At 42.0% G+C, this 25,937-nt stretch overlaps 1 protein-coding gene and 1 non-coding gene across 3 annotated transcripts in view; both read right to left on the bottom strand.

Moving 5' to 3' along the window:
- CHN2 (chimerin 2) overlaps window positions 1-25,937 on the bottom strand; it is a 300,454-nt gene that overhangs the window by 112,729 nt on the left and 161,788 nt on the right. For both annotated transcript variants that reach the window (XM_019443693.2, XM_019443694.2), the window contains exon 3: window positions 23,896-23,951. In XM_019443693.2, the coding sequence (XP_019299238.2) occupies window positions 23,896-23,951 (56 nt within the window). The remainder of the gene's footprint in view (window positions 1-23,895; window positions 23,952-25,937) is intronic.
- On the bottom strand, window positions 19,664-19,868 carry LOC128775828 (small nucleolar RNA U3). The gene has a single exon (XR_008420788.1). It is a non-coding gene; the product is annotated as a small nucleolar RNA U3 (small nucleolar RNA).

Genomic DNA, 25,937 nt, shown 5'->3' with positions numbered 1-25,937 from the left:
ACCACACATGGAATCGAGCCACGGAATAGGTCCCAAATATTGCACGGGATGTATACTAAAACATTACTCTTTGCTTATCTGAAGTTCAAATTTAACTAGGCATTCCGTTTTTATTTCTTTTTTTTTCCCCCTAAATCTGGCAACCCTATAGGAAGAAAGGAAAGGTGGAGAGGTCCGAGGCAGCCAAGAGAGAGGATGTGGTCATTCATCTGATCACTGCCTCCGGTAGGGGCTGTTTTGATAGCAATCTGATTCAATCTTGGATCCCTTTGTCGTCTCTGCCTTTCTTACAGAAAATAGAGCTGGCCTTATTAATGTTAACGAGAGAGAGAGCAGCTGGGATTTACAAAAAAAAAGCACAACAAAGAAAAACTTCTCTTCCTAAACTTTTTGCTCACAGGAGTCTAAACATAGTCTCTCTCTCTCCACACTTCACTAAGCTTTTAACCAGTCAAGAGCTTAAATTAAGTGAAATGGCCCTGGGAAAATCATAGAACATCCACATGTTTTCAAGGTGGATAATACTGGGTCCTCAGATCCAGACAAAACTAGTCAGCTGGATGTCAGGACTCCCAGGAATAAAGGCGCTGACTAGATAGACTAGTAACGTCTACACTGTGACCCAGTAACGCCTGAAGAAGCCTGGTTCAGTCCCCAGGTGCGGCTCTGTGTCAGCCATCGATGGAATCAGATCTGACTCGTGAAACGTGGATTTATTAAGAAAGACGTAGCACCTGAATTTCAGTTTCCAATTGTACGAGATTCTTTTCAGCGAATGAGAGAGAAGACAGTTAATAAATAAAAAAGGAAAGCAGCTCAGAAGCTCTTCTCACATTCTCTTTGAAAATTAGGTTTGTTGAAATCAAGAACTTGCTTAAAAAAAAAAAATAGAGGGCTTATTGAGGTAGTCACATGGATTCAGGAAGGGATAAAAATGTAACATATCCCAACATGAAAGAAGGTTGGTTCTGGAGCATTCCTGCCACTGATTATCTCAGGATAAGAACTCGAGTTGGACAACCCATCATCTTGGGGAACCTGGGCACTGAGGATACGATTCACAGAAATTGCATCTGCAATGCCAGATTAGTTAGTTAGTGTTCTAACTCCAAGCAGAAAGAAGCTCACCATTTTAGGAAAACAAAACAAAACAAAAATCTGATAATTTGTAGATATATTGCTGAACCCTAAAATACTGGATTCGTAGCTGATCTACCAGGTTCAGAAAGGAACGCCTCTCTTTACAGAAGAACACGCAGATGATCTGTGAACAAGCAAACACATGACATGGGTCCTTCCGAAGTTCAGGTGAATTCAGTATGTGTGGTGGAACCATGCTGATTCTTTTTAAAAATGCAATTGAAGATTTTATTCTACATGCGCATCATCTATGGGAGAAGAGTCCCCCAAGGTGGGCAATACTTGCCATCGATGTCACTCTTGACCATAGCACTTTTGGAATTCCTCTTTTGTGACTTAGACTTTACTACCTTTCTCTTGACTATCCTTACAGCTGCCTTTATCAAAGTGTGGTCTGGTCATTCAAAACAGAAACTTCAGGACGCTTCGTAAAGATTACAGATTCCTGATCGGTATCTCAGACCAACTGAACCAGAACTAAGGTGGGGGAGCTGCGATGTGTTATTTGATTAATCCCCCAGGTGATATTTACGCATACAGCAAAGTCAGAGTCACCAGCTTATAGAAACTATATATTTGTGTTTTGAGTTGAGAGTAGATGTTATTTCAGCAAACAGGCAGAAGTAACTACTCCGAGCCACATTCAGCGAAAAGGGAAGTGATCCAACTAGGAAATACATTTGAGACAAAAATGAGGCATGACCCTAAGATAATAAAATCTGCACTGTGCCTTGTTCTGAAGGTATTTTAGGAGACATTCCCAACATGCTCTGAGCAATGGGAACTCGGCAGAAATAAAAGCACAGATTCCCAAGATGATGGATTCTATTTTAAATAGAAAAAAATTTGTTCAAAAATATCAGCTTCTCCAGTATTACTAAAATGCCTTTAAATAACTATATAAGAATCTGATAAGAATTTCTCTTTTTTTAAAAATTTTTTAACGTTTATTTATTTTGGGGAGGGGGGGAGAGAGAGAGAGAGAGAGAGAATATGAGTGGGGGAGGGGCAGAGAGAGAGGAAGACACAGAATCAGAAACAGGCTCCAGGCTCTGAGCTGTCAGCACAGAGCCTGATGTGGGGCTCGAACTCACGAACTCACATAATATATGTCTTTAAAGAATAATCTATCTTATGACTTTATGGTCACACCTCAAATATAATTATTGCCAGTACTGTGACTATTGAAAATGGGTTTAGTCCTGTCTAGTCCTGTCCATACTCGGTACAGACCGTGTTCCTACTCATCTACAGCCAATGCAGACCGGTCCGGCTTCCCTGCCGAATGGTCTCATCACCCCACATTCATCCTATGTTCCAATCAAATGAAATTACTTGTAGTTCCATAATTTGCTCTCTGCCATATGTCCATTGTTTTTCATACGTTCTGATTTCAGATCTTGAACTCGCTTCTAATAAAATAGTGGCAGATCACGTGACTGTTGAAAGGGCAGGCTCTAGACTCAGGCTGCTTGGCTTTGACGCCAAATCCGTGTATCCCTAAGCAAGTTTCGAATCTCTCTGTCCCTTGGTTTCCTTGTCTTTAAAATGGAGATGATAGGGGCGTCTGGGTGGCTCAGTCGGTTGGCCGTCCGACTTCGGCTCAGTCATGATCTCGCGGTTTGTCAGTTCGAGCCCCGCGTCAGGCTCGGGGCTGACAGCTCGGAGCCTGGAGCCTGTTGCGGATTCCGTGTCTCCGTCTCTCTCTGCCCCTCCCCCACTTGTGCTCTGTCTCTCTCTATCAGAAATAAATAAAATGTAAAAAATAAATAAGTAAAATAAAATGGAGATGATAATAAAAGTAACTGCCTCATTGAGCTGTTGTAATAATTAAATGAGTTATGTTGGCAGCAGTGTCTGGGACCCAGAGCACTTCAATGACTACTAACTAAAAGGGCCTCCCTGCACAGAAAGAAAAGTTAGGCCCACTCTTTTTTTTTCCCCCCTTTAATTATTTATTTTTAAATTTTTTATTCAAGTGTAATTAACTAGAGTCTTAGATCAAGGCTCATTCTTTTCTGTGCTCTTACAACTCTTTTTATAAGATTTTAAATAGCTACTTGTCCATTTCTTCTCTGACTAGGAGTTTCTGAGGCAGCAATTTTGGTCTTCATAATCATTGCATTCCCAGGATTTAGCTCCACGTCTGGCACAGAATGAGCGCAGGCATGCATTCTCTGAATCTAATTTACTCCTAAAACTGTGTTGGGCGGCAGAGGTTCAAACAGCAAAAGCCTATATTCCATTATTTTAAATAGAAAAAAAAGTTCAAAAATATCAATTTCTCCAATATTACTAAAATGCCTGTAAATAACTATATAAGAATCTGTTTAAGAATGTCTTTTTTTTTTAAAGAGGTTAGAGTGGGAGAGAGCCAAAGCATAAGAGACCCTTAAAAACTGAGAACTGAGGGTTGATGGGGGGTGGGAAGGAGGGGAGGGTGGGTGATGGGTATTGAGGAGGGCACCTTTTGGGATGAGCACTGGGTGTTGTATGGAAACCAATTTGACAATAAATTTCATATATTGAAAAAAAAAGAATTTCTTTTTTTTAAATTTTTTTTAACGCTTATTTATTTTTGAGAGAGAGAGAGAAAATGAATGAGTGGGGGAGGGGCAGAGAGAGAGAGGGAGACACAGAATCTGAAACAGGCTCCAGGCTCTCAGCTGTCAGCGCAGAGCCCGACTCGAGGCTCGAACTCACGAACTGGGAGATCATGGCCTCAGCCAAAGATCATGCTTAACCAACTGAGCCACCCAGGTGTCCCAAGAATTTCTGCCTAGTATAAAATACTTAACCCCCAATTACATAATTGTTTAACCCTTAATGGCATAGTTAACAGGTATATTTGTGTGCAGTCCCCTGATGAATAGAAGAGAATCCTCATTATCCTATACTGAGCAGATACTATTAATAAAAAAATACTATCTGGATGAGACCTGAATTGGTAATGCCCCCAGGTGTCTGGTCTAAAGAAACACCAAAGGGCTAAACCCTCAGGAAAAAGTGGAGAGAGTTATGGATCCAATGTGCTTAAACACAAGGTCGGTCAGAACAGTGACATAGGAGAGAAGCCCTCTTCTGTCTTCTAGCTCCCCTGCCACTACTCCAAGTGCGATCTGGGGACCCGTAGCATTGGCATCACCTCGGAGCTTGTTAGAAGTGCAGAATCTGCATTTCGAAGGGGACTCGCATACACATTAAAGTTTGAGATGGGGCCATGCTTCTCATCTGATGGTAGCAGGTGAGAACTTGTTACAGCAGGCTTTTAGCCAGGAGAATGATTTTGGCTAAAACTTAACTCTGCTAAGTTGCTATAGCAAATAGCCTGATAGTGAGTGTTTGGAGAGCAAAGTATATGCCCGTACTCATGAAATGTTTGCAGAAAGAATGAGGCAAAGATTATGAAGGCAGAGCCCTGGTGTCAATTCAATTGCAGTGTGACCCTGAGGAGGTTATTAAACTTCTTTGTATCTCATTTCCCTCAATTTTCAATAAAGCCGGAGTTATAAAAATGTGCGATTTTAATAAAGCTCAGATGAGATAATGCGTGTAAGAAATTGTGGGGCTCGGAACATCGTGGTAAGCGGTTCACATGCAGTCGCGGGGCTACTCTGTGCCAGCAGCTGTCCTGAGGGTTCTACGTGTTTATCTCATTTCTGTCCCCAAGCAGCCCTATGAGGTAAGTGAGTGCTATTATTTTGCAGACAGCGACTAAACAACTCGACTGAGGTCAGTGCCTTCGCACCCAGCACAGACACCTTTAACTACTGCGATTCCCAGCTTCTCCAGCGTGAAGAAGAAGCCATTCTCCACACATGAACCAATGCCGATGCCTTTGTTGGCTATCACCCAGTTCTACACTTGGGTTAAATATGAGATTATCTGAATTGTCCTTAACTTTTCTTTGCCAGGACTGAACACTCTAAAATCTCTTTGGAATGAACTGAATTCTGTCAACGAGGTAACAAATGAGAATTTGGGGGGATAGTGTCATGATATTTTGAGTCTCTCGACTATTTCCCTGTGATTTAAAATTTTATGGATTCCAAGCTACCTGGTTTAGTTTCCAATTTACTCCTCTAATTTGAAGGAGTAATTCTCAGCATTTTGCAAAGCTTGAGAGAACAGGAGGGTGACAGCTGCATAGTGAGAGACAGGAAGCCTAATCCTTAAATGAGTTTGCTTTATAGTCAGATTATCATTGCCCTAGATAAACACAAGTTCTTTTATATTCAACACAAAGACATTTAAAGAATATCGTGAGTCCTCTGTAAACAAGGTTTCCAATTATTGAAAAAACAAAGCTTTTATAATCCCTCAGCAGCTGGTATATGTTAAGTTTTTACTTAATAGAAATAATTTTAAAACCCAATTTAGCAGCCTCCTACACAGGCAGTTAGACTGCTGAATTTTCTGAGATACAGATCAAGTTCAGGAGAAAAGACTTTGACGGGGGGATTCGTATTGGTGATATTAGGGAATTTTATCCAGAAAAAAAAAAACAAATATAGATAATTCCCTTCTAATTAAAAATCAAAGTTCTTTATTGAAAAGGAGAGAAAGAAAATGCAAGTCCTGAAATTTATCTTCTTGTAGTCAAAGTGCATAGTATAGAATGAAAATTGAGGAAACTTTAAAATCTCCTGTTTCTTTTCATCTAGAATCTAAGGCTTTATTTTTCCTCTTTTTTTAAAGTTTATTTATTTTGAGAGAGAGAGAGAGAGAGACCGAGAGAGAGAGAGAGAGAGACAGAGGCAGAGACAGAGAGAGAAAGACAGGGAGAGCAAGCAGGGGAGGGGCAGAAAGAGAGGGAGAGAGAATCCCAAGTAGGCTCCAAGCTGTCAGTGCAGAGTCTGAGGCGGGGCTTGATCTCACAAAATGTGAGACCATGACCTGCGTTGGAATCAAGAATCAGACACTTAACCAACTGAGCCACCCACATACCCCTAAGGCCTTATTTTTCCTTACGGCATTACTTTAAAGCTTTCAAAATTCAGATGGGGACACCGATGGGGTAAATTCTTTCCTGTCTTGATTATAATATATTATAAAAACACCTACTGGTGAGTCTTTCTGTAATAAACCTCCTTAAAAGGTTACCAAACGGCTTTGCAAAGTTCTAGAAGTTAGACACAAATCAGGCACTTTAGTAACTTTGGTGTAAATATTCTGCTAATTTATAGACAGACACTGTGTATCAGATTAGAGGTGCTCAGGACCAAAGCCGCTCCCACTCGTTGGATTTGTTTTCTGCCTCCTTTTTTTTTTCCTTCAGATTTTCCCCGGAATTGTGATTTAAAAATCAGTGATAATATTAGAACAAAGAAGAAGTAAAAGAATTTTCTTAGACCAGTGGGTCTCAATTGGGAGGGTGGGGGGTGTGTTTTTTCCCGGCGGATATTTGGTGATGTCTGGAGATAGTTTTGACTGTCATGAGGGGAGGTGCTACTGAATATAGTGGGGCAGAGTCCAGGGATGTTGGTAAAATCCTGCAACACATAGGACAGACCCTCTACAACAAAGAATTTATCCCACCCCAAATATTATGGTGCCAAGGCTGAGAAACCCTCTTTTATTATTTTTTTAATTTTTTAATGTTTTTATTTATTTTTGAGACAGAGACACAGCATGAGAAGGGGAGGGGCAGAGAGAGAGGGAGACACAGAATCCAAAGTTCGACGCGGGGCTCGAACTCACGGACCGTGAGATCATGACCCAAGCTGAAGTCGGACGCTTAACCAACCGAGCCACCCAGGCGCCCCTGAGAAACCCTCTTTTAGACAAAAAAAGAATTTTGTCCTCTTGTGCATGCCCAAGAAAGGTTTTTCAAAAAAAAAAATTTGGACCAAAATACTAACAAGCAATAAATACTTTAAATACAGAGTAAAAGGAAAAATAAAAGGAAATATTTGTTTATGAGAACAATAATAATTTATAAAAGTAGCTTTTAAGAAAAGGCAGACATACTTCCAACTACTCAGGGAAATAGCTCAGGTAACTACCACACTGCACAGACTAACATATCAAAACTTTAATAAGGAAATCCCCTTGCCTCGCTTGAAAAAATTGTAAACAATCTGAAATACAAAAAAAAGAAAAACACTAAAGGAAAAATTTAAGTTATTACTGGGAGTAACCATCCATGATATGCATACATATGAACTAATGTTTAAATCCCTTACTGCTATGGGATTTCATGCCTCACAGCATGTTGTTTTGAAACTCTGCTCTGATTACTGGGTTGGAAACAAAATTTCCACCACACCTGGCTCCCCAAGTCACAGAGGAACCTTCCCGCCCCAGGGGAGCCTAAGCATTGCCTGAGTGGCTGTCCAGTGCCTGAGTGATGTCCTGATTTCCTAGGTTTCATTACAGAAGCAACCATACAAAATCATCTTCATAAAAGGAGAAGGTGTGGGGCTCCTGGGTGGCTCAGTCGGTTGTGCGTCCGACTCTGGCTCAGGTCATGATCTCATAGCTCGTGAGTTCGAGCCCCACGTCGGGCTCTGTGCTGACGGCTTGGAGCCTGGAGCCTGCTTTGGATTCTGTGTCTCCCTCTCTCTCTGCCCCTAACCCACTCGGATTCTGTCTCTGTCTTTCTCAAAAATAAATAAACATTAAAAAAGTTAAAAATAAATAAATGAAAGAAGAAGGTGAATTGCCCAAATTAGTTATATTTGGATTTGAAAAATAACGAAAGGGCAACTACACCCAGACACACACACATTCAAACACCCCACCTCGCACATCAGCCCTTTGTTCCTGGTTCTGGTTTTCTCTAGGTTCAGATCTAGTGACACTGACTTAGAATCCAGATAAGGGCAGGGCTCAGGAGGAGCAGAGGAGGCTCCAATACTTAAAAGGCACCTTCAGTATGTGTGCTGCTCTTTTCCCAAAAGGCAAGTTACACAGCAATTAATATTCCCTTTTTGCAGATGAGGAGAGGAAGGCCCATATGGTTACATTACTTGAAGATCACACACAAGCATGGGGAGGAGATCCAAACCAACATCTGATTGATGCCAAATTCCATATTCTTTTTTTTACACCAAGAGCAAGGGAAACTGTCCAGGGGACAACAGAGGGGACGCACTCATGAAGAACATTGATTCTGCTATCATAAATAGATAGGTTGACCCCCAAATCGTTAAACTCTTAAAAGTGCCCATTCCGGAGACCTGTGTGAGCTGTTACCAGAAGAGCTTCTATCACAGCTGATGGCCAACCTCCTTTACCCTTCATCCCTCTGAATGGTACCACCAGAGTATCATCCGCCTAGTGTCCAAGCCAGAAATTGTCACCCCAGATTCCTTCCTCTCTCCCGATCCCACTTGGACTCTGCCTCTAAATCCTGTCCATTGTATGTGATTCCTTAATTACTCTTGAAGCCGTCTCTTTCTTTCCATGTCCACTGTAGTGTCTATTTACCCAAAGCACTCAACTAATATTTTTATAGGTTTTCCTGTCTATACTTGTATAACCTTCCAATCTATCTGAAGTCAGAAAATGCAAATCTCGTCAAGTTCTCTGCTTAAAATTTTTCATTGGCTCCCTGATGCCTAGTAGTCAAACCTATACCACTCAGCGCATCCTTCCCAGACCACCCTACTTAGAAGTGGTACCTCTTTACCTTGGCATACCCGATGTCTCCTTTCTGGCTTATTTTTTCCATGCCATTTGTCGTCATCTGAGATACTATGTATCTTACTTGTGTGTGTGTGTGTGTGTGTGTGTGTGTGTGTGTGTGTGTGTGTTTGGCCAATCTTTCCCTTTCAAATGGCAACTACACAAGGCCAGAAACTTTTGTGTTTTGCTTATTACTGTTATCCCCAGAGCCTAGAACAGAGCTGGCACAGAGTAGGTGCTCAATAAATACTTGTTCAATGAATAAATGAATGGCATACAGGATTTTCCTAGGACGGTCTTGCTTGTGTATCCAGACTATGTCCCTACCATCACACATACTCTTGCCCTGAACATCCTTATTCCCCAATTCTTTATGTCCCTACCACAGAGATACCTACAGTTTCTGAAACACATCTGGGTTAGTCATACATCCTGGTCATTCTTTGGACCGGAGATTTCCTCCACGTGGAATTCTAATACTTGCTCTCCGACCCATCTATGCCTTAACCTGGCAAAATCTCAATGACTTAAAAAGAAGAGGTAAATTTTCTATTTGTTAATTAATTTATTTAAAGTATAATTAACATGCAGTGTTATATTAGTGTCAGGTGTACAATATAGTGATTCAATAATTCTATGCACTACTCAGTGCTCTCATCACAATGAGTGTACCCTTGATCCTCTTCACCTAATTCACCCATGTCACCATCCACCTGCCTCTGATAGCTATCGGTTCCCTATATTTAGAGTCTGGATTTTCCGCTTGTTTTGTTTAAGTTCCACATATGAGTGAACTCATACGGTATGTGTCTTTCTCCGCTTATTTCACTTAGCAGGATACCCTCCAGGTCCACCCATGTTGTTGCAAATGGTAGGGTTTCATTCTTTATGGCTGAGTAATATTCCACTGTGTATAGCTACTGCCTCTTCTTTATCCATTCATCTATTGATGGACACTTGGCTTGCTTCCATTTTGGCTACTGTAAATAATGCTGCAATAAACATAGGGGTGCATGTATCTTCTTGAATTAGTGTTTTGTATTCTTTGGGGAAATACCCAATAGTGGAATTACCGGGTCACATGGCAATTCTAGTTTTAATTTTTTGAGGAACCTCCGTACTGTTTTCCACAGTGGCTGCACCAGCTTGCATTCCCACCAACAGTGGACAAGAATTCCTTTTTCTCCACACCCTTACCAATGCTTATTATTTTTTTGTTATATATATTATATATACACAATGGAATATGACTCAGTCATAAGAAAGAATGGGATCTTGCCATTCGTGACAATATGGATGGACCTGGAGGGTATTTTGCTAAGTGAAATAAGTCAGAGAAAGACACAATATGATTTCACTTACATGTAGAATCTAAAAAACAAAACAAATGAATAAACAAACAAACAGAAGGCAGAAACAGACCCATAAATACAGAGAATAAACCGGTCGTCGCCAGAGCAGGAGGGTGGAGGGATGGGCAAAATGGGTGTGGGGGGGGGGTAGGAGATACAGGCTTCTAGTTATGAAATGAATAAATCACAGAGATAAAAGGTATAGCAGAGGGAATCATCAGTGGTATTTTAACAGTGTGGTATGGTGACAGAGGGTAGCTACATTTGTGGTGAACACAGCATAATGGATCAACTTCTCGAATCACTACGTTGGACACTTGAAACTAATGTAACATAGTATATTAACTATAGTTCAATAAAAACACATACATAAATAGGGGTGCCTGAGTGGCTCAGTCAGTTAAGCGTCTGACTTTGCCTCGGGTCGTGATCTCACGGTTTGTGAGTTCGAGCCCCGCGTCGGGCTCTGTGTCCACAGCTCAGAGCCTGGAACCTGCTTCAGATTCTGTGTCTCCCTCTGTCTGCCCCTCCGCTGCTTGCACTCTGTCTCTCGCATTGTCTCAAAAATAAATAAATACTTAAAAAATATAAGTAAGTAAGAGGTAAATGCTGCCATCTCAGGAAAATCTTTCCTGACTGCCTCAAACCAGCTTAGGTATTATTTCTTATCCTCCCTCTGAACTAAAGGCCTGATTTAGGGCCATAATTTTAGTGGAATTGGGATTGTGGGCTTTATGACCTCTAGAAGTAAGCTTTTTGAGGGAAAGGCATCTGTCTTTCTCTGTTGTCCTGGTACCCAACAGCATATCTTGTACTATAAAGAGTAACAATTGCTAATAGTTATTAAGAACTTGCAATGTGCCAGGCATTGTCCTAAGCACTGTCTTTACATATATTTAACCCATTCAATCCTCATGACTACCCAGTAGGTAAGATCTATTACACCCATTTCCAAAGGGTGAATTGAGGCACAGAGAAGCAGAGTGTAAAAGCAGACTGTATTATCCTGGAGCTTGGGCCCTAAATCATCACACTCTATTGCCTACAATTGCATCAGTCCTGCTTCCCGGATCCCTGGAGATGTCCTGCTTTACATACCCTTTCTAAAGCCCTTGGTTCAGCTTTTTTTCCCCCACTAAGGTAATTGATTCATATCCTTCCAACTACCCTCCATCTCCCATCTTTTCTTTCTTTTCCCAAAATTTAGCCAAAGTTGATTTCTATTGCTCTTAACAGAATCCTAAGTGATATTCCCATTAAATCCCAATCTCCAAGGCAGGAACCAGGGTAGCTGTAAGGTTTACCAAGCTCCACAGGGGGTTCTGACACATTCCAGGACTGGGAAGCACAACTTTGGGCAGCAGTTCCAAAACATGGAGAGAATGAATACCTTCCCGGAAGCTTGCAATATCTTCTTAAGACTTGTACATGGATTTTTACCCAGTCTATGTGGATTTTGATCCTACTCTCACTGTAGGCTTCCAAGAACACCCAAAAGTCTAGCCATGGGTAGCACTCACCTTTCCAACTGGCCCCGAGCATCTTCCCAGCAGCTCATTTTGACCCAGTCTTCCTTGCTACATCTTCCCTGGCACTCATTTCTTGGCTTCCTGTGTTGGCCCCCAACACCCACCTTGATCCCTCCTTGTGTGGACAACCCAATTAGGTATACTGCTCTGACTCTGCCCTGGCACTGTTGGCTAGGGCTTGCTATTCATCCTTTGGCATCCTGAAGCCACAGCTCCACATAAAATGGCTCTTTCCTCCCATCAAGCCAAACCCCACGGAGGTCAGCCATATTGGCCAGAATGGCTGGCCTCCCACCAGCACAGGAGAATCAAACACGATGGGTCCATCTGTCCATCCTCCTGATACTTCCTACAGACAGGCATCATATTTTTAAAAATCCCATAAAAGAGAAACAAAATTCGGGACTTAAGCATAGATAGAAATTTTATGTTAATATCTAATCTCATATTCTTCTTGCATCAAAATACATCTTCCCCTCCATTGGCCTTTGGTGCAGATGAGAACCTGAGACTATTCTCTATAGGATAAGGTTTCCTAAAAGCCATCTCCATGTCACCTGATTGCTTGTTCTTCCACTAAATAATTCTTGTTCTTCTAACTTTTTCTAACAGATCCTATTTCCAATCCTTAATTCATCTTCATTATTCTCCTTGGAACTCTTTTTAAATTCTCCCAATAGCTCTTAGGTTCAAAAAAGCTTGAAGTACCCAATAGAACTGAATCGAATCAAGGGAAAACTCAATGCTGCTATTAAATTTCTAGGGGGAAAAAGATTGGGTGAGTATACCCATTTAATTCTTCATTCTTGTTAGTAAATTCTTTCCTTCAAAGCTGAATAGCATTTGGGTTAAGTGGTCCTGTACATACTTTGGAAAGGGCAAAGAACACCCATCATTCTCTTTCTTCTCCTTTTTTTCTCCCTCCTTCTAGAAACGTAAGAGTATTTAAATATAAGTATTCAGTGTAAGTATTCAAATGCATGTGTTCCAACCGATGAATAAAATTAATCTACCTAAAGAAAAAGAAAGGCAGCCAGAACTTGGGAGGTGATAGAAATGAAAGATTGTCTAGTGAAAGGTCCTCAATCTTTTCTGCATTATAATCTTTCTTTGGAGCCATTTTACATGCTTTTTTTCTTCCTAATCATCTCTCCCAAATGAAATTTTAATACTACAGATAGACTGTATATCTGTTTATGCTCTATATGTGCATCTGTGCTTTACACATTGAAAAAGACTGTGTCCCCTTAAGAACTGATGTTCCCCCCTTCCCCTCGGAGTCAATATGACCCCAACTGAGAACTCATTGTCTGGCGAGATCACTGTGGCCTTCAGAATGCTTTTAACATTTGTTCTTCCTACAGGGAGGTGGAATATCTATCTTTGGCTCCTTCTTATAGATAAGAAAGCTGCCCTTCGGAGTGGTAAATTAGCTTGGTCACAGTCCTACCCCGGGCCAACAGCAGATTTAGGGTTGAAACCCAGTCCCTGATTTCAGCTCTAGTATTCATTTGTCTATACGGTGATGATGCCATAAAATCCAGAAGCCTGTTCCCTATTATTTTAAAAAATTACCTAATTTAGCATTTCTGAAACAGGCGATCCCCCTAAGATAATTCCCAACATGGTAATAAATAAGAGTGAAAGTGCCTTATTAATAATCGTCCTTGCTTTTGAATCCTTTTCCTGACAAATTAGTCCACGTTAAAAATTCCTGAGCTAGCTTTATGGTCCCCCAGCAGCTCTGACATGAGACGCTCTCCTGCTGTTCAGGGCTGTGCACCCAAGAGATTGTTTTTGTTCCCTGAGCCGAAGCACATCCTGCCCCTGCTCTTCTCGTACAGACCATCTTTGTTTTTTCTTCTTGACCTTTTATTATGAACATGTTCATACATACAGAGAAACTGAAAGCCTTTTACAGCAAACACTCATATACACACCACCTAGATTTTATAATATTTGCTATACTTGCTTTATGACATAACTATCCATTCTTCCCTCTCTCCGCCCACTAATTCAACATTTTTAGGGGCTGAATTTCATAGTAAGTTGCAGACATAGCACTCTTTACCCCAAATGCGTCAACACGTAAGTCACTAATCAGAATCAATAACACATAAACTTTTCATAGGAGGGTAATACCAGCGTTATTCTTGGAATTAAAGAAAGTGAATTTAGTTGACATGTTCGGGTAGTATTCTGAGATCAACAGAATCCACACACCTCTTTAATTTCCTGCTTATGGAGCGTGCCCTCTTTTCTAACAGGCTCCCATTTCTTGGCGGGGAAAAAAGTGGCCATGAGAAAGCTGGTAAAAGAGTACCTGCTTATTGTCTCTGCCTTGGCCTTGTCTATCAATTTACACGTGTTAAATATGAAGGCCAAAACGTTTCTTAAAATGGCTCAGGATCAAATTCATCCCAAATAACAGGACTCAAATTCCCTCTTTTTTGCTAACATCTGTATAGTGCTCGGGAGATGGTAGAAATTAAAGACCAATTCTTCCCATATATGAATGCCAGACACTGTTAAGGGCTTTGTATCTATTAACTCACTCTTCAAGTTACTTTTGGTGTAAGACCAAGGGTTGACAAATGTTTCCTGGCAAGGCTAGATGGTAAGTACTTTAGGCGTTGAGGACCATCTAGTCTCAGTTTCAAGTACTCAACTAGTCATGGAAGCATGAAAGTTGCCATAGACAATATGGAAAGGAATGAGCATTGCTGTGTTCTATTAAAACTTTATTTACCAAAACAGTCGACAGGCTATTGTTTGCTAATACCAATGCTACACTAACAAATTAACATTCTTTAAACTCCATTCTTCAAACTCGGTGTCAGAACAACTTACAGTTAGCTCAAAACTCCGAGCTTGCCAGTGGCTCAAAGGCCTTTTTGTTTAATGGTGGGTCAGATCATCTCTTTGTATTTGTGCCCTTCCAACTCTTCTGTACTGGGAAGAGAGAATCATTAATTTTTAATCTATGAGAGACTGATGCCAACTTAAAATCAAAAAGAGCTAAGGCAGAAAATGGTTCAATTATTCAGTTAAACAACTCAGAAGACTAAAACACTAAGGGGTCTGATCTGCGTCCCTGAATTGAAAGGTATTGCTGAAGCATCGTTAAGCATGGTCTTTGAGAAGTCATGGAACCCTGAGGGCTACAGCAAGAGCAAAGGGACAGACCAGAAAAGTGTAATTACAGACTTGGTCGAAATACTCAGGGAGATGTGAGAACGATTCATCGAACAATCGATGTGTCATCACCTAGAAGGACACAAGGTGCTGGATGGCAACCAATATGCCTTTGTTCAGCTCCACCAAGGCTCTTCAATTTCCTTCCACAGTGAACGGGGAGATGACACTGACTATGTAAATAAGGAGGAGGGAAGAGATACCACCACTAAAGTAAAGCTTGCTATTCTGTCCAACAAGACAGGGGGATGCTGTGTATTTAGAGCCAATGTCAAGTGAGACTATGATTTGTTAAAGAACACAGCCAAAGGTGATTGATTACCAATGGCTCAGCGTCAGCCTGGAAACGATGAGGGGAGTGGTAGATTGAGGCAAGGAGGTGGAGCCAGGAGAGTACCAGTGCTGGACTGACTTTCATTAGCAAATTAGTCATCTACAAACCCGAATTGAGAAATGCTCATTAGGCACACAGATAATCCACTGAATGGAGAGACTACTGTCTTGGGATACAGAAACAGAATAATATAATTCAAAGTATTCCTGACATAATGATAATGGATTTGGTATTTTTATTAACGCAAATGGCCATTAAAAGAAAGAGCACATTATCAAAGATGTGTGCATATTCCTCAAGATAAGGAAAACATCTAAAAAAGAGCTGGAACTCATAATAGTACGTACCGAATATGAACACACATGAATATGAAGCATCTTAGAATGGGACTTAAATATTTTTAAAATTTTTTAACGTTTAGTTTTTGAGAGACAGAGAGAGACAGAGCATGAGCAGGGGAGGAGCAGAGAAAGAGGGAGACACAGAATCCAAAGCAAGCTCCAGGCTCCGAGCTGTTAGCATAGAACCCAATGTGGGGCTTGAACCCACAAACCGTGAGATCATGACCTGAGCTGAAGCCGGGTGCTTAGCCGACTGAGTCACCCAGGGCTTCTAAATATTTTTGCCTGTAATACAAACCTAATAGTAAGAAGTATAACAAACCGGGCAGTGGGGTGGGAATAGGAAAGCAGGCTAAATTAAGTACTTGACCATACTCATACAAGAATTCATATTTGGCCTCTGCAACATTCCAGGTACAGAAAAGCTAGACATAGCAAAGAAAGGCAAAAGCAAAATATTTTTAAAGGGTGGGAAATAACATCCAGGAGGAAGTACATCCGGATGAAAAACAGAAGGCTACGGGGTGACTTGGCATCTACTTCGAAGTTCATGAGGAGTCTAGCACAGTGCAAGCCAAACAGGAAGCATCATGAGGGGACAGGCATCCTGAGGCTTCTATCTTAGAGTGCAGGGAAGGGAGGAGGACAAAGAAATCAGAGGGAAGGAGAACACTCACACTCGAGCGTGTGTCAAGACGACATCAGCGTTCGTTAAAACACAGATTGCTTGGCCCTATCTTCAAGTTTGTGATTCAGCCAGTCTGGGGTGGGCCAGGGAATCCGCACTTCTGAAAGTTCCCAGGGGATGCTGGAGCCACTGGTCCTGGGACCACAGTGGCGAATCACCGGCTTAGAAGCCCAGTCCTAGGTTTGGTCTGGGTTTGATTCAGACTCTGTCCCTCCTGCGCTGTTTGTCTCATTTCCTCTTGTAAAGTGAGAGAGGGTAACAATCCCCACGGGACTGCTGTGAGGCATAACATGGGTAAAACTCGAACCCAGTGCTCCGGGCACAGCAGGCACTCCGAGTGTGTTCCTTCTATCGCTTGCAATGAAAAGACGGACAAGAAGTAAATAAATGGGCAACATCATTGAGGGCGGACCTTTTAAAATAGGGATGGTCTGAAACCATACCACCCACATTTTTCTGACGGCAAGGAGAGTCAAGGTTACAGACCTGTTTTCAAACGTCTCACTGGTTGGCCAGCCGGGCCACACTCCCTGAGGAGATTAGGCTTGCCCAGGGCGAAGTGTGGCTTCACTTTTCTCAGCATTATTTCTCAGTTAACGTTTAACCAGGTGAGTAAATGCAAAGCTTGTCTGTAAAACCTTACTGGGGCACTCAGTGCTTTGTACCTGCTCTCCTTCTCGGATAACTCTGGCCACAACTGAACTCTTGCGGGACCTGACCTCTGAGTCACAAAGCAGGCACACTGGGCACCAGCTACTGAGGAGGCGAGACATCTACTTCCTGTTCGGGTGTGTAAGGTTGGCCCTACGAAATCCAGCACTTTGGCATAACCACTCTGCTGCAGTCTGGCCCGCCCCCCTCCCACCTCTCATCAACGAGTGACGTATCTTGGGTTCTTACGGCTGTCACGGATTAGGTAAGGGTAACAGAGCATGTGTTGTACCCCATGACGCTATCGGCGTCGTTAAAACACAGATTGCTTGGCCCTATCTTCTGTTTTCCTAAAAACAACTAATTACACAAGGTCGTCTCAAGTAATTGCATTAAGGAATCCACACATTCAAGTTTGACTCTCAGAAATAAAAATCACCCGGAGAGATCAAGGGAGCTTCTCAAGAAATGCTACTTTATTATCAATCACTGTTTAATCTCCCCTTTACCTTCCTTGTTTGGTTTTAAGAAGAGACCTTCCGCCTTTGCCTCAATTTATGCTTCGGCATAGATAACTGTTCTTTGATGGCTCTCTCCAGTCCAGTCCACCTGTCCTCTCGGCTCGGAGCCCCTGAGCCTCTGCATTCTGTAGCAGGAGTCCCTTATCCTCTGTTCGTGATATCACCTTGCAAATGACTAAATATTTATAGGTCCAAACATGCAGGGTCTGCAATACATTAGAAGCAGTTCAAAGTAGTCTAAAGAGAGTGACTTCTTTTTTGGAGGGTTATGTATTTTGGTAGATGGCAGTGCTTGTCAATAAGAACTTTAAAAAAAAAAAAAAGCTCCAAATTTTTGGTTGTGTATTTAGAAAAAATAAAACTCACCTATCTAAAATTTTTTCTAACTTTTTTTTTTTAATATTTTATTTATTTTTGAGACAGAGCATGAGCAGGGGCAGGGCGGAGAGAGAGAGGGAGACACAGAATCTGAAGGAGGCTCCAGGCTCTGAGCCCTCAGCACAGAGCCTGACGCGGGGCTTGAAATCATCAATTGCGAGATCATCAACCTGAAATCATCAACTGCGACCTGAGCTGAAGTCGGACGTTCAACCAGCTGCACCACCCAGGCGCCCCTAACATTGGTTTTATTAAAAAGCTTTGCCCCTTTACTGCAGTAGGTCGGTCTATAACCAAAGCAAGTCAAACTCAAGATGGAATCATATCAAGAAAAGAGCCTGACTGCATTACAGAGTGAACTAAAAGCTTAGGAGAAATAAGGATGAGAAATGCCCTTTATTCTAGGTTGCGTCAATATGAAGGGGAAAAAAAGGAGACCAATGGAGAAAGTCTAGGATGAGAAGAACAGAAATATTTCTTACCAGGGAAGAAACAGCTTTCTGATCACTACACATTAAGCCAATTAAAAGGTAATGGGATTGATTTTTGTTTGTGGCTTGTAGAATCAATCTCATTATGTTAGAGACGTACCTTGTCTAAATGTCTTGAGTCAGTAGAGTTTTAATGTTCCCCCAAATACACATATGTTTAAAAACATTTATTTTCAATGAGTAAAATAAGAAAAGGGGGAGGATTGTAGAATAGTAGAAAACCTCCTGAGTTTACTTTAAATCAGATTCTAAATGGACTTAGTTGAGAATGACATGGTCAATCAATATGGCTTGTTAAGATCTTCCAGATACGACTAAGACAAGATAAATGCCTCAAGCTACAAGACTATAAGACTGTAAAGCCCAGGTATGGTGAATCAAAATTTTAAAAGCATAATGAGAAAGTGAAATGCTTTTGTAGACTGAAAAGAACAATTTTGACAAATAAAGGTACAAGCAAGTAAAATGGGCAGATATTTAGGGACAGCCCAAACTAGAGAAAACGGGGCATTTAAAGTGATATTTACAAAGTGAATACAATTCACTAGCAGGTAAAATCAGGTGTTATCGCAATTTGAGCTTGGTCATTATCATCTATACTTGGCCGATCAAGGAAAAAAGCTGGTTCTGGTCATGAATGCTAGAAACCTCAGTTCTACAACTCACTTTTGCATTAAAAAAAAAAAAAAACCAAGAAACTTCCCAAAATATATTATTCTACAGCAAGAGAGAGAGAAAGTAAAGCTGCATAGAAGGGAGAACAATTTGAAGTAATAGTACGCAGTTTTATTTCCCTTTTTGGAAATTGCTTTTTATGATTCCATACTCACGCCAGCAATTTCAAAAAGACAAATGACACCAAATCACTTAGTCACAAAAGGATTTCTACTTATTGTATATTCTTTAGGTAATTCTAGCAGAGCTTGACTTTAAACTAGTCATGCAAGTAAATCTTGACGTTTTGGCCTTTTGGAAAGGCCAAAAGAAATTTAGAATATTCCAGGAAAAAAGAATATTAGTCTGTGTTTAAGAACCTTAACATCTGCCAAAAGCCCAAGTCACTACCCTAATAACAGCATTGGGTAAATCTGATATGCTATTAGTAATAGTTTGAGAATTCTAAATTCCGTACATTAGTGGTCTCCATTTTTTCCCCACCATTTTACCATATATTTACTGATTGCCCACTGCAGCTTGGCGCTGGCTTCAATGCTAGGGAAGTCCACGCAATTAAGACCAATGAACTCTCTGGAGCATGTATTTTCCTGGAGGGAGACGTAGAAGTGACAAGCAGACAAGGACAAGAGAAAGCATATTAGATAGCGTATCAAGGGCTACAAACAAAATAAACAGGGTGATACGACCAAGGAGATCTGATGGTTGGGGCGGTCCTTTTTTTTTTTTTTTTTTTTTAACCACTCAGCCTGTGTCCTCTCCCTCTTACTCCCCCAAAGGAGGAGAAGAACAATCACCAATGGCAATAAGCAGTTGCCGAAGCAACACCTAGAGCCACCTTCACGAAGCTCAGGAGAGAACACTGCAATGGAGAGGTGCTAATTTTCACGGGGTTCGGGGAAGGCTTCTGTTATTAGCTGAACTCTGATCTGAAACCTGGACATGCAGAGAACACTGGAAAATTCCAGGCAAAGGGCGGATCTGAAGATCCTGTAGTTGCAATGTTGCGGTTGGCTTGATGGAGGGGAGCAGAGGCTAGCCGGGAGGCAGGGCAGTGCGCTCCGAGGAGAATGGTGTAGGCCGGGAGGTGACCCGTACAGGAGCCCCACCATGGCCCACAGGCATAGCAAGGAGTCATGCTTTCATTTTAAGAGCGACAGGAAGCCACTGAAGCTGTTTGATTTATATTTAATAATTATGATCTGGGCTCCTGTTTGGTGAATGGAGAGAGAGAGAGAGAGAGAGAGAGAGAGAGAGAGAGAGAGAGATGAGGGTGGGAAGAGAGTAGTCTAGGTCTTGGCGGGAGAGAGGGGTCAGTTCTCTTTTGAATGTTAGACTACAGGTAGCCGGTGGGACATCTCCTTGAGGAGGTCAAGCAGACAGATGGAACAAGGTGTTTGGGGCCCAGGGAGAAGTCTTAGTTAGAGGTACACATTTGGGAGTCAACATTCACAGTTCCTTCCTGACCACCCAGGCACCTGTTTGGTAATCAATGAACTGCTTTCAAAATGACCGATAGATAAAGGAGGGAAAGGGTGAGAGAATTTTGCATACAAGAAGATGTTTTGAATCTCCTGGCAAGGAACACTCAGGAAATGTTAGTAGAGGGCCAAGTGCGGTGGCTACTCGATAAATACGAATTCACAGCGATGAATCTCGAGAAAGCAGGGAACCGTCATTTCCCTCGCTGCTTACACCCTCTGTTCCTCATCCTCAGTATCTTTTCTCCTGGTGGTTTTGAATTCCTGATCCAGGCATCTTGCTTTGTTCTTGATCCCTGTCTTTTGGACTCTCCCATGCAGAGAACACGGTCATCACTCCGACTCTGTCCCTAATGACTGTGTCCAAACCTCTTCTTCACAGGTTTCTGAATCTGCCTTGAATCGGGAACACTGAGTACTTATTATGTGCCAAGCCCTATTCTAGACACTTACCACATATATCCCATTTATAGCACCCTGCCAAGTAGATATTGGCCCCTGGAGTAGAGTAGACCTTCATCTCCCTGAGGAAGTAAGTGCGTGACTCTAATTAAGTAGTCAGAAAGTGGCACAGCACGAATCCAAAGCAAGGCCAGCTGATTCGGTAGCTGGGCTCCTCTGCCTGCATTCCCAAGGCTCCCTGGATTTTGCCTGCTGAATCCCGTGGTCCCCTCGACTCATCTAGGTCCCCAGCAAAGTCTGTTAGGGGGCTGGTATCTGTTGACGGCCAGCAAGCGTCCAAGTCACGCTGGCCTGTGTCTTTACCCTTGAGCAACAGTGTTCCGTATCTGCGTGACTACAGACCCCGCCGGTGCTCTCACGTAAGTCCTCATCGTATTCAGCGGGACGAGCCTAACCTGAGAGGAGCCCCTGGCCCGGGAGGATACGAGCCACCAGAGAGACAAAAGAAATGGGGTACGCTGGAGTAACACAGCGGGGCAGGCTTGCCGGGGACATGGTGGCTGGGAGCAGACAGGCTGAAGACTAAGAAGGAGGGCGGCTGGACTGTATATAGAAGGAAAACGTGGCCTCTTAATAGCTGGCTAAGGGGTGAGAGGGCAAAGACAAAAAAATCGTAACTCACGGTTCAAAAGAAATAGCCCTTACGGCGTTAGGTAAATGTGCTAATAAAGCGTCAGTCTCTCTGGCCGCATACTCTAACTGAAGGCTTTCTGACTTCATTAGGCATGTCCCCTGAGCATGCAGGTGCGGCACGGGCCAAAGAGACATTTGCTCACACACTGCCTGTAGCAGAGGCAGCGGTTTCACAGCATCCAAGAAGAGGCCGTGCCTTCACCTGAAGGAGGCCACGTCCCAGGATGCCAAGCAACGTGGGCAGGAACGATCTGCAGCTCCTGTCGCACCGGAGGACCAAGGGAGCTGAAGCCGCTCCAGTTGGCACTGTCCCTCCAAGCAGCACCTGCTCCTCCAGCAACACACGACCCTTTACCGCCGGACACCTGGCTGGCTGCACAGGCCCCATGCTGCCTGCCGAGGAAACGGAGCTGATGAATATCCATTTCAGGCGAGGTTTCGTGGTAGAAATGGGATGTGGAATTTCTAGAGGCAAGCAAGCTATGAGTCCAGCATCAACCAGGTAAGTTATTAATGAATTAAACTGACAAAGGTCGGAAGGTGAAAAGTTGGTTCAAAAGACAGACGAGAGGACAAAAAAAAATAAAAAAGCCACGCATGCGCTATGTTCTTGAGTGACAGCACACGGTGATGGCTTGTGGCACACAGCTCTGCTTTGCCAAGAGGTCTGTGGCATTGCCTCCTGACGCAAGTGCAACATTAAAGAGATTTGTGGATCCTTCAGACCCCGCTGGACATCTGAAGAGTTTCAGCTGAATCCTAGGAAGAGCTGTGAAGCTAATCTGAATCTACCCATCTCCACTGCTAACGTTGCACCTGGCTTAGAGGACAAATGACACGGCTCCAAAGATTTTGAGAAGCAAAGAAGTGCGCTCCCTCTCACACGTGCACCCACACATGCACCCACACATGTGCGTACATATGCAGAGGCAAAATAGTAGATCTTTAATTACACACATCATGATTTTGTTCTCTTCTGATATGACATGCCAAGTATCAATAGCCAAGTTCTTTGCTGTCCCAACACTTAGATCAAAGTCAGAACACACTGGGCTTTCCATATATATCTGCTGAATAAATGAACAAATGAGCATTTACAATCTCTTTAGATTTTAAGTTCTGGTACACAACTTTGCCTAGAGACTTCTCGATACCCCTAGGAAAAGTCCTTAGTTGTGTTCTAATTTTACAAAGCATTCTTTTCATGGAGACGTCTGAATCCCTCTAGCTCCCTGCACGGGCTATGATTTTTCTGCTGGAGAAAGTAGGATCGGAGGAATTTGTAATAGTTTGTGTCTTACTTGTCTCCCCAGACACTCTATGCCAAGCATCCCATTAAACATTTTGTACTTACCCTATTCCTTTCTTATTCCTTATCTTATTCTCCTTTATTGTTGAACAACAAAAGGACAAAAGTCATCAGGGTCGGTGACAGGACACAATCGGTTGATGAATTTCAGTATCCAACAGAAGTAAAATTTCATGTAGAAACATTTATTAACTAGTGATAAGTCAGCTCTGGGTGTGGATATCTATGGACCGAAGTCTTTGAGACAGGTTCAAAACCAGATCCCGTCAGTCTTGTAGCCAGAAAGCACTGATGTTCAAGGATGAATCTCAAGGGTGTTGGAATGGGAGCCTTTTCCTCCCGATAAGGCATATGGGACACTTTAAGTGACATCTGCTACTGTATATTTAATCTAAGTCATACTATCAAAAATAAGCAAAGACCCACGGACTTTTGGGTGAAGGGTATTAGTTTGACTATTACAGAAACTGGTGCCAGTATAAAACTAGGAAATAGAACCTTCGCCCTGCCTTTCAATCTTGCTGGCATCCCAGACGATAAGAGAAGTGAAGGAGGCCTGGCGATAGTTCTCTGGGCTGTGAGCATTTTTATGAGTTGATACATTTTTAAGCTTATCTCCAAGAATAAAAACAGTCACTTTTCTTGTAGGGACTTTTTTTTTAACGTCAAGTAAATGTGACAGAGCATAAAGGTTTGTTAAATATGAGTGTTGAGGGGACCTAGATATTTATTATTCTCTGTGTTTTCTCTGTTGGAAGCATTCCATAATAAAAAAAAAAAGATAAAAGAATCCAAACAGCAAGGAAAACACCAAAACACACGTCTTGGGGGTTTTAAAAATGGAGGCTTAATTTGCCTCTGCAATGGTTAAAAACACAAGACCTCTGATTTCAAATTAGTTTGTGAATATTTTTCAAAGAACACCCGATTTTAAAATATAGATTACTTAGGTGTTAAATTTGGTGACGCTTTAACAAACAGTAATGTAAATCAACTCCCAGGAAACCGGAAAGCCCTCCTATGTCAACATAGTGCTGACAATTCATCATATTTAACAAGGTGTGTTGGAAATAGCTAAGTACTGACCTCCCCAGGACAAATGATCCTCTTGGGACGAGGGGCCTCTTGCTGTAACTGATATACTGCCAAAAAAAAAAAAAAAAAAAGATAATTATAATTAGAAAACTACAACACATACCAAAATGTCTTCAAATAGTTCCACCTAAGTATATCTCAAGAACTGCAAATATTTCAAACAAAAAATAAAACAAAAAGGATACAGGCACATTTTTAGACTGAATAAAGTCAGATCATTTATATGGAAATGAGTTACCATGGATGTAAACTGGCAAAATTGATTTTTTTATTCTTTTACAAGGCCAATTTAGTTTCATAATTGTTACTGGCATTGTTCATTTTATGGCTTTCTTGGAAGGTAGGAGTAAAATTCTTCTATTTTAAGAATGGAATTCTACTTTTGAGTATCTAAGCAGTAAGATCACATAATAGGATTCCTGATTTTCCATGATGTCTCCTGACACATCGGGGAAGGACTGACATTAGCAGAGGAGTGTTATTCTCTGAAATGTCACAGATATGTACAAAGACACCACTGATTCTGTGAGTGGGTAAAACCCCAAGTCCTTTCTCTTTTCATGAGTGCCATTCTTGGCCCACCCATCACCAGGGATTCTCATCTACATGACTAATTCCCACCCATTGTCATTTCTCTTTCTTGGGTCCCTCAATATCTTAAGAAATAGTAACCCTCTTATATCTTGCTTCAAAGACAGCCTTTCAGGCTTGGGTGTGGAGGAAAGCAGGTTTGTATATAAAAATAAAATTTGTCAGCCTATTATCCATGATTTTTCTGATTACAGTGAGTGATTTTCTGCTGTTCAGCTAGTCCGGTTATTTTTCTTGGAAGGAAACTATCCCAGGTGCCTGGGCGGCTCAATTAGTTAAGTATTAGACCCTTGATTTTGACTCGGGTCATGATGTCGTGGCTCATTAGATCAAGTCCTGCATCGTCCTCTGCACCGACAGCTCAGAGACTGTTTGGGATATTCTGTCTCTCTCTCTCTCTCTGCCCTTCCCCGACTTGTGCACTCTCTCTTGCTCTCTCTCTCTCTAAAATAAACAAACATTAAAAAAAAAAGACAAAAGAAAAAAAGACGGAAACTACCCTCTGCAGGTACCTGTGAGCTCTACCTCTTTGAAAGCCAAGCTGAGAATCTTGCAAAAGGAAGAATTAATTTTAGACCATATAAATGTATGAAAAGTTACAATTCAGTCACGTAAACTATTTCTAGAAAATGTAGTAAGATAAGCAAAAATTTCTGATCTATTCTTAGGTCTAAAAATAAAAAAAGAAATTTTAACTGAGATGCAGATGGTCATGTGGAAACAGCGATGGAGATGATGGGATGTATTCTGTAATTATGGCTTCTCAATGCCTGCAGCTCAACGTGGTTATTTTCTTACCTAATTAAGTGTAGACTGCCCAGCTTTTGCACAAAGAAGGAACTATCTAACCCTCGTATAGACGTTTTAACGTGCCACGTTGCCAAGCTGACTTGCCCAGGCTAATGACAATGCCTGTGTCACTTAAGGACAACTGTACCCATGTATGGCAGAGACAGAGAAGGCCTCTCGTCAAAGAGAAAACACGAGGAAGAATTGGCCAAAGATACACAAATAATTGTGGACGTTCCACTGACCATCCCAGTAATGCCCATGCTCTCCTTAAATCATGGGAGAGGCTGCGTGGAATCCTTTATACCTCTTGAATCACCCCCAATACCTACTACCTGGTTTCCAACAGTGCTGCTATTAATGAGTGTAACGGGACCCAAAAGGGCCAGTTCCTAAAATCACGGAGTGATAGACCCAAGGGGAATCGCAGAAGCTCCATCCAGAGAAGCCTGCCCCCTCCTCTCTTCTCATTGCCAATGCCTCTTGAAGCCAACAGTTATACGTGGCAGTACGGCTGGCTGCCCACCATTTTTAATGCCTCGTTTGGAGGTGACAAAGGAAGTATACATGTTGTAAGACAGGAGCATTTGTTGCTAAGTGTGCCTTTGTAATTCATATCAGCAAATATTTGAACATCTGCTATAGGCCATATA

This window comes from Panthera pardus, unplaced genomic scaffold, assembly GCF_024362965.1.
Source record: "Panthera pardus isolate Hobbes unplaced genomic scaffold, ASM2436296v1 HiC_scaffold_8, whole genome shotgun sequence".
NCBI lineage: Eukaryota > Metazoa > Chordata > Mammalia > Carnivora > Felidae > Panthera > Panthera pardus.
This window is presented reverse-complemented; position numbering and strand designations above follow the sequence as displayed.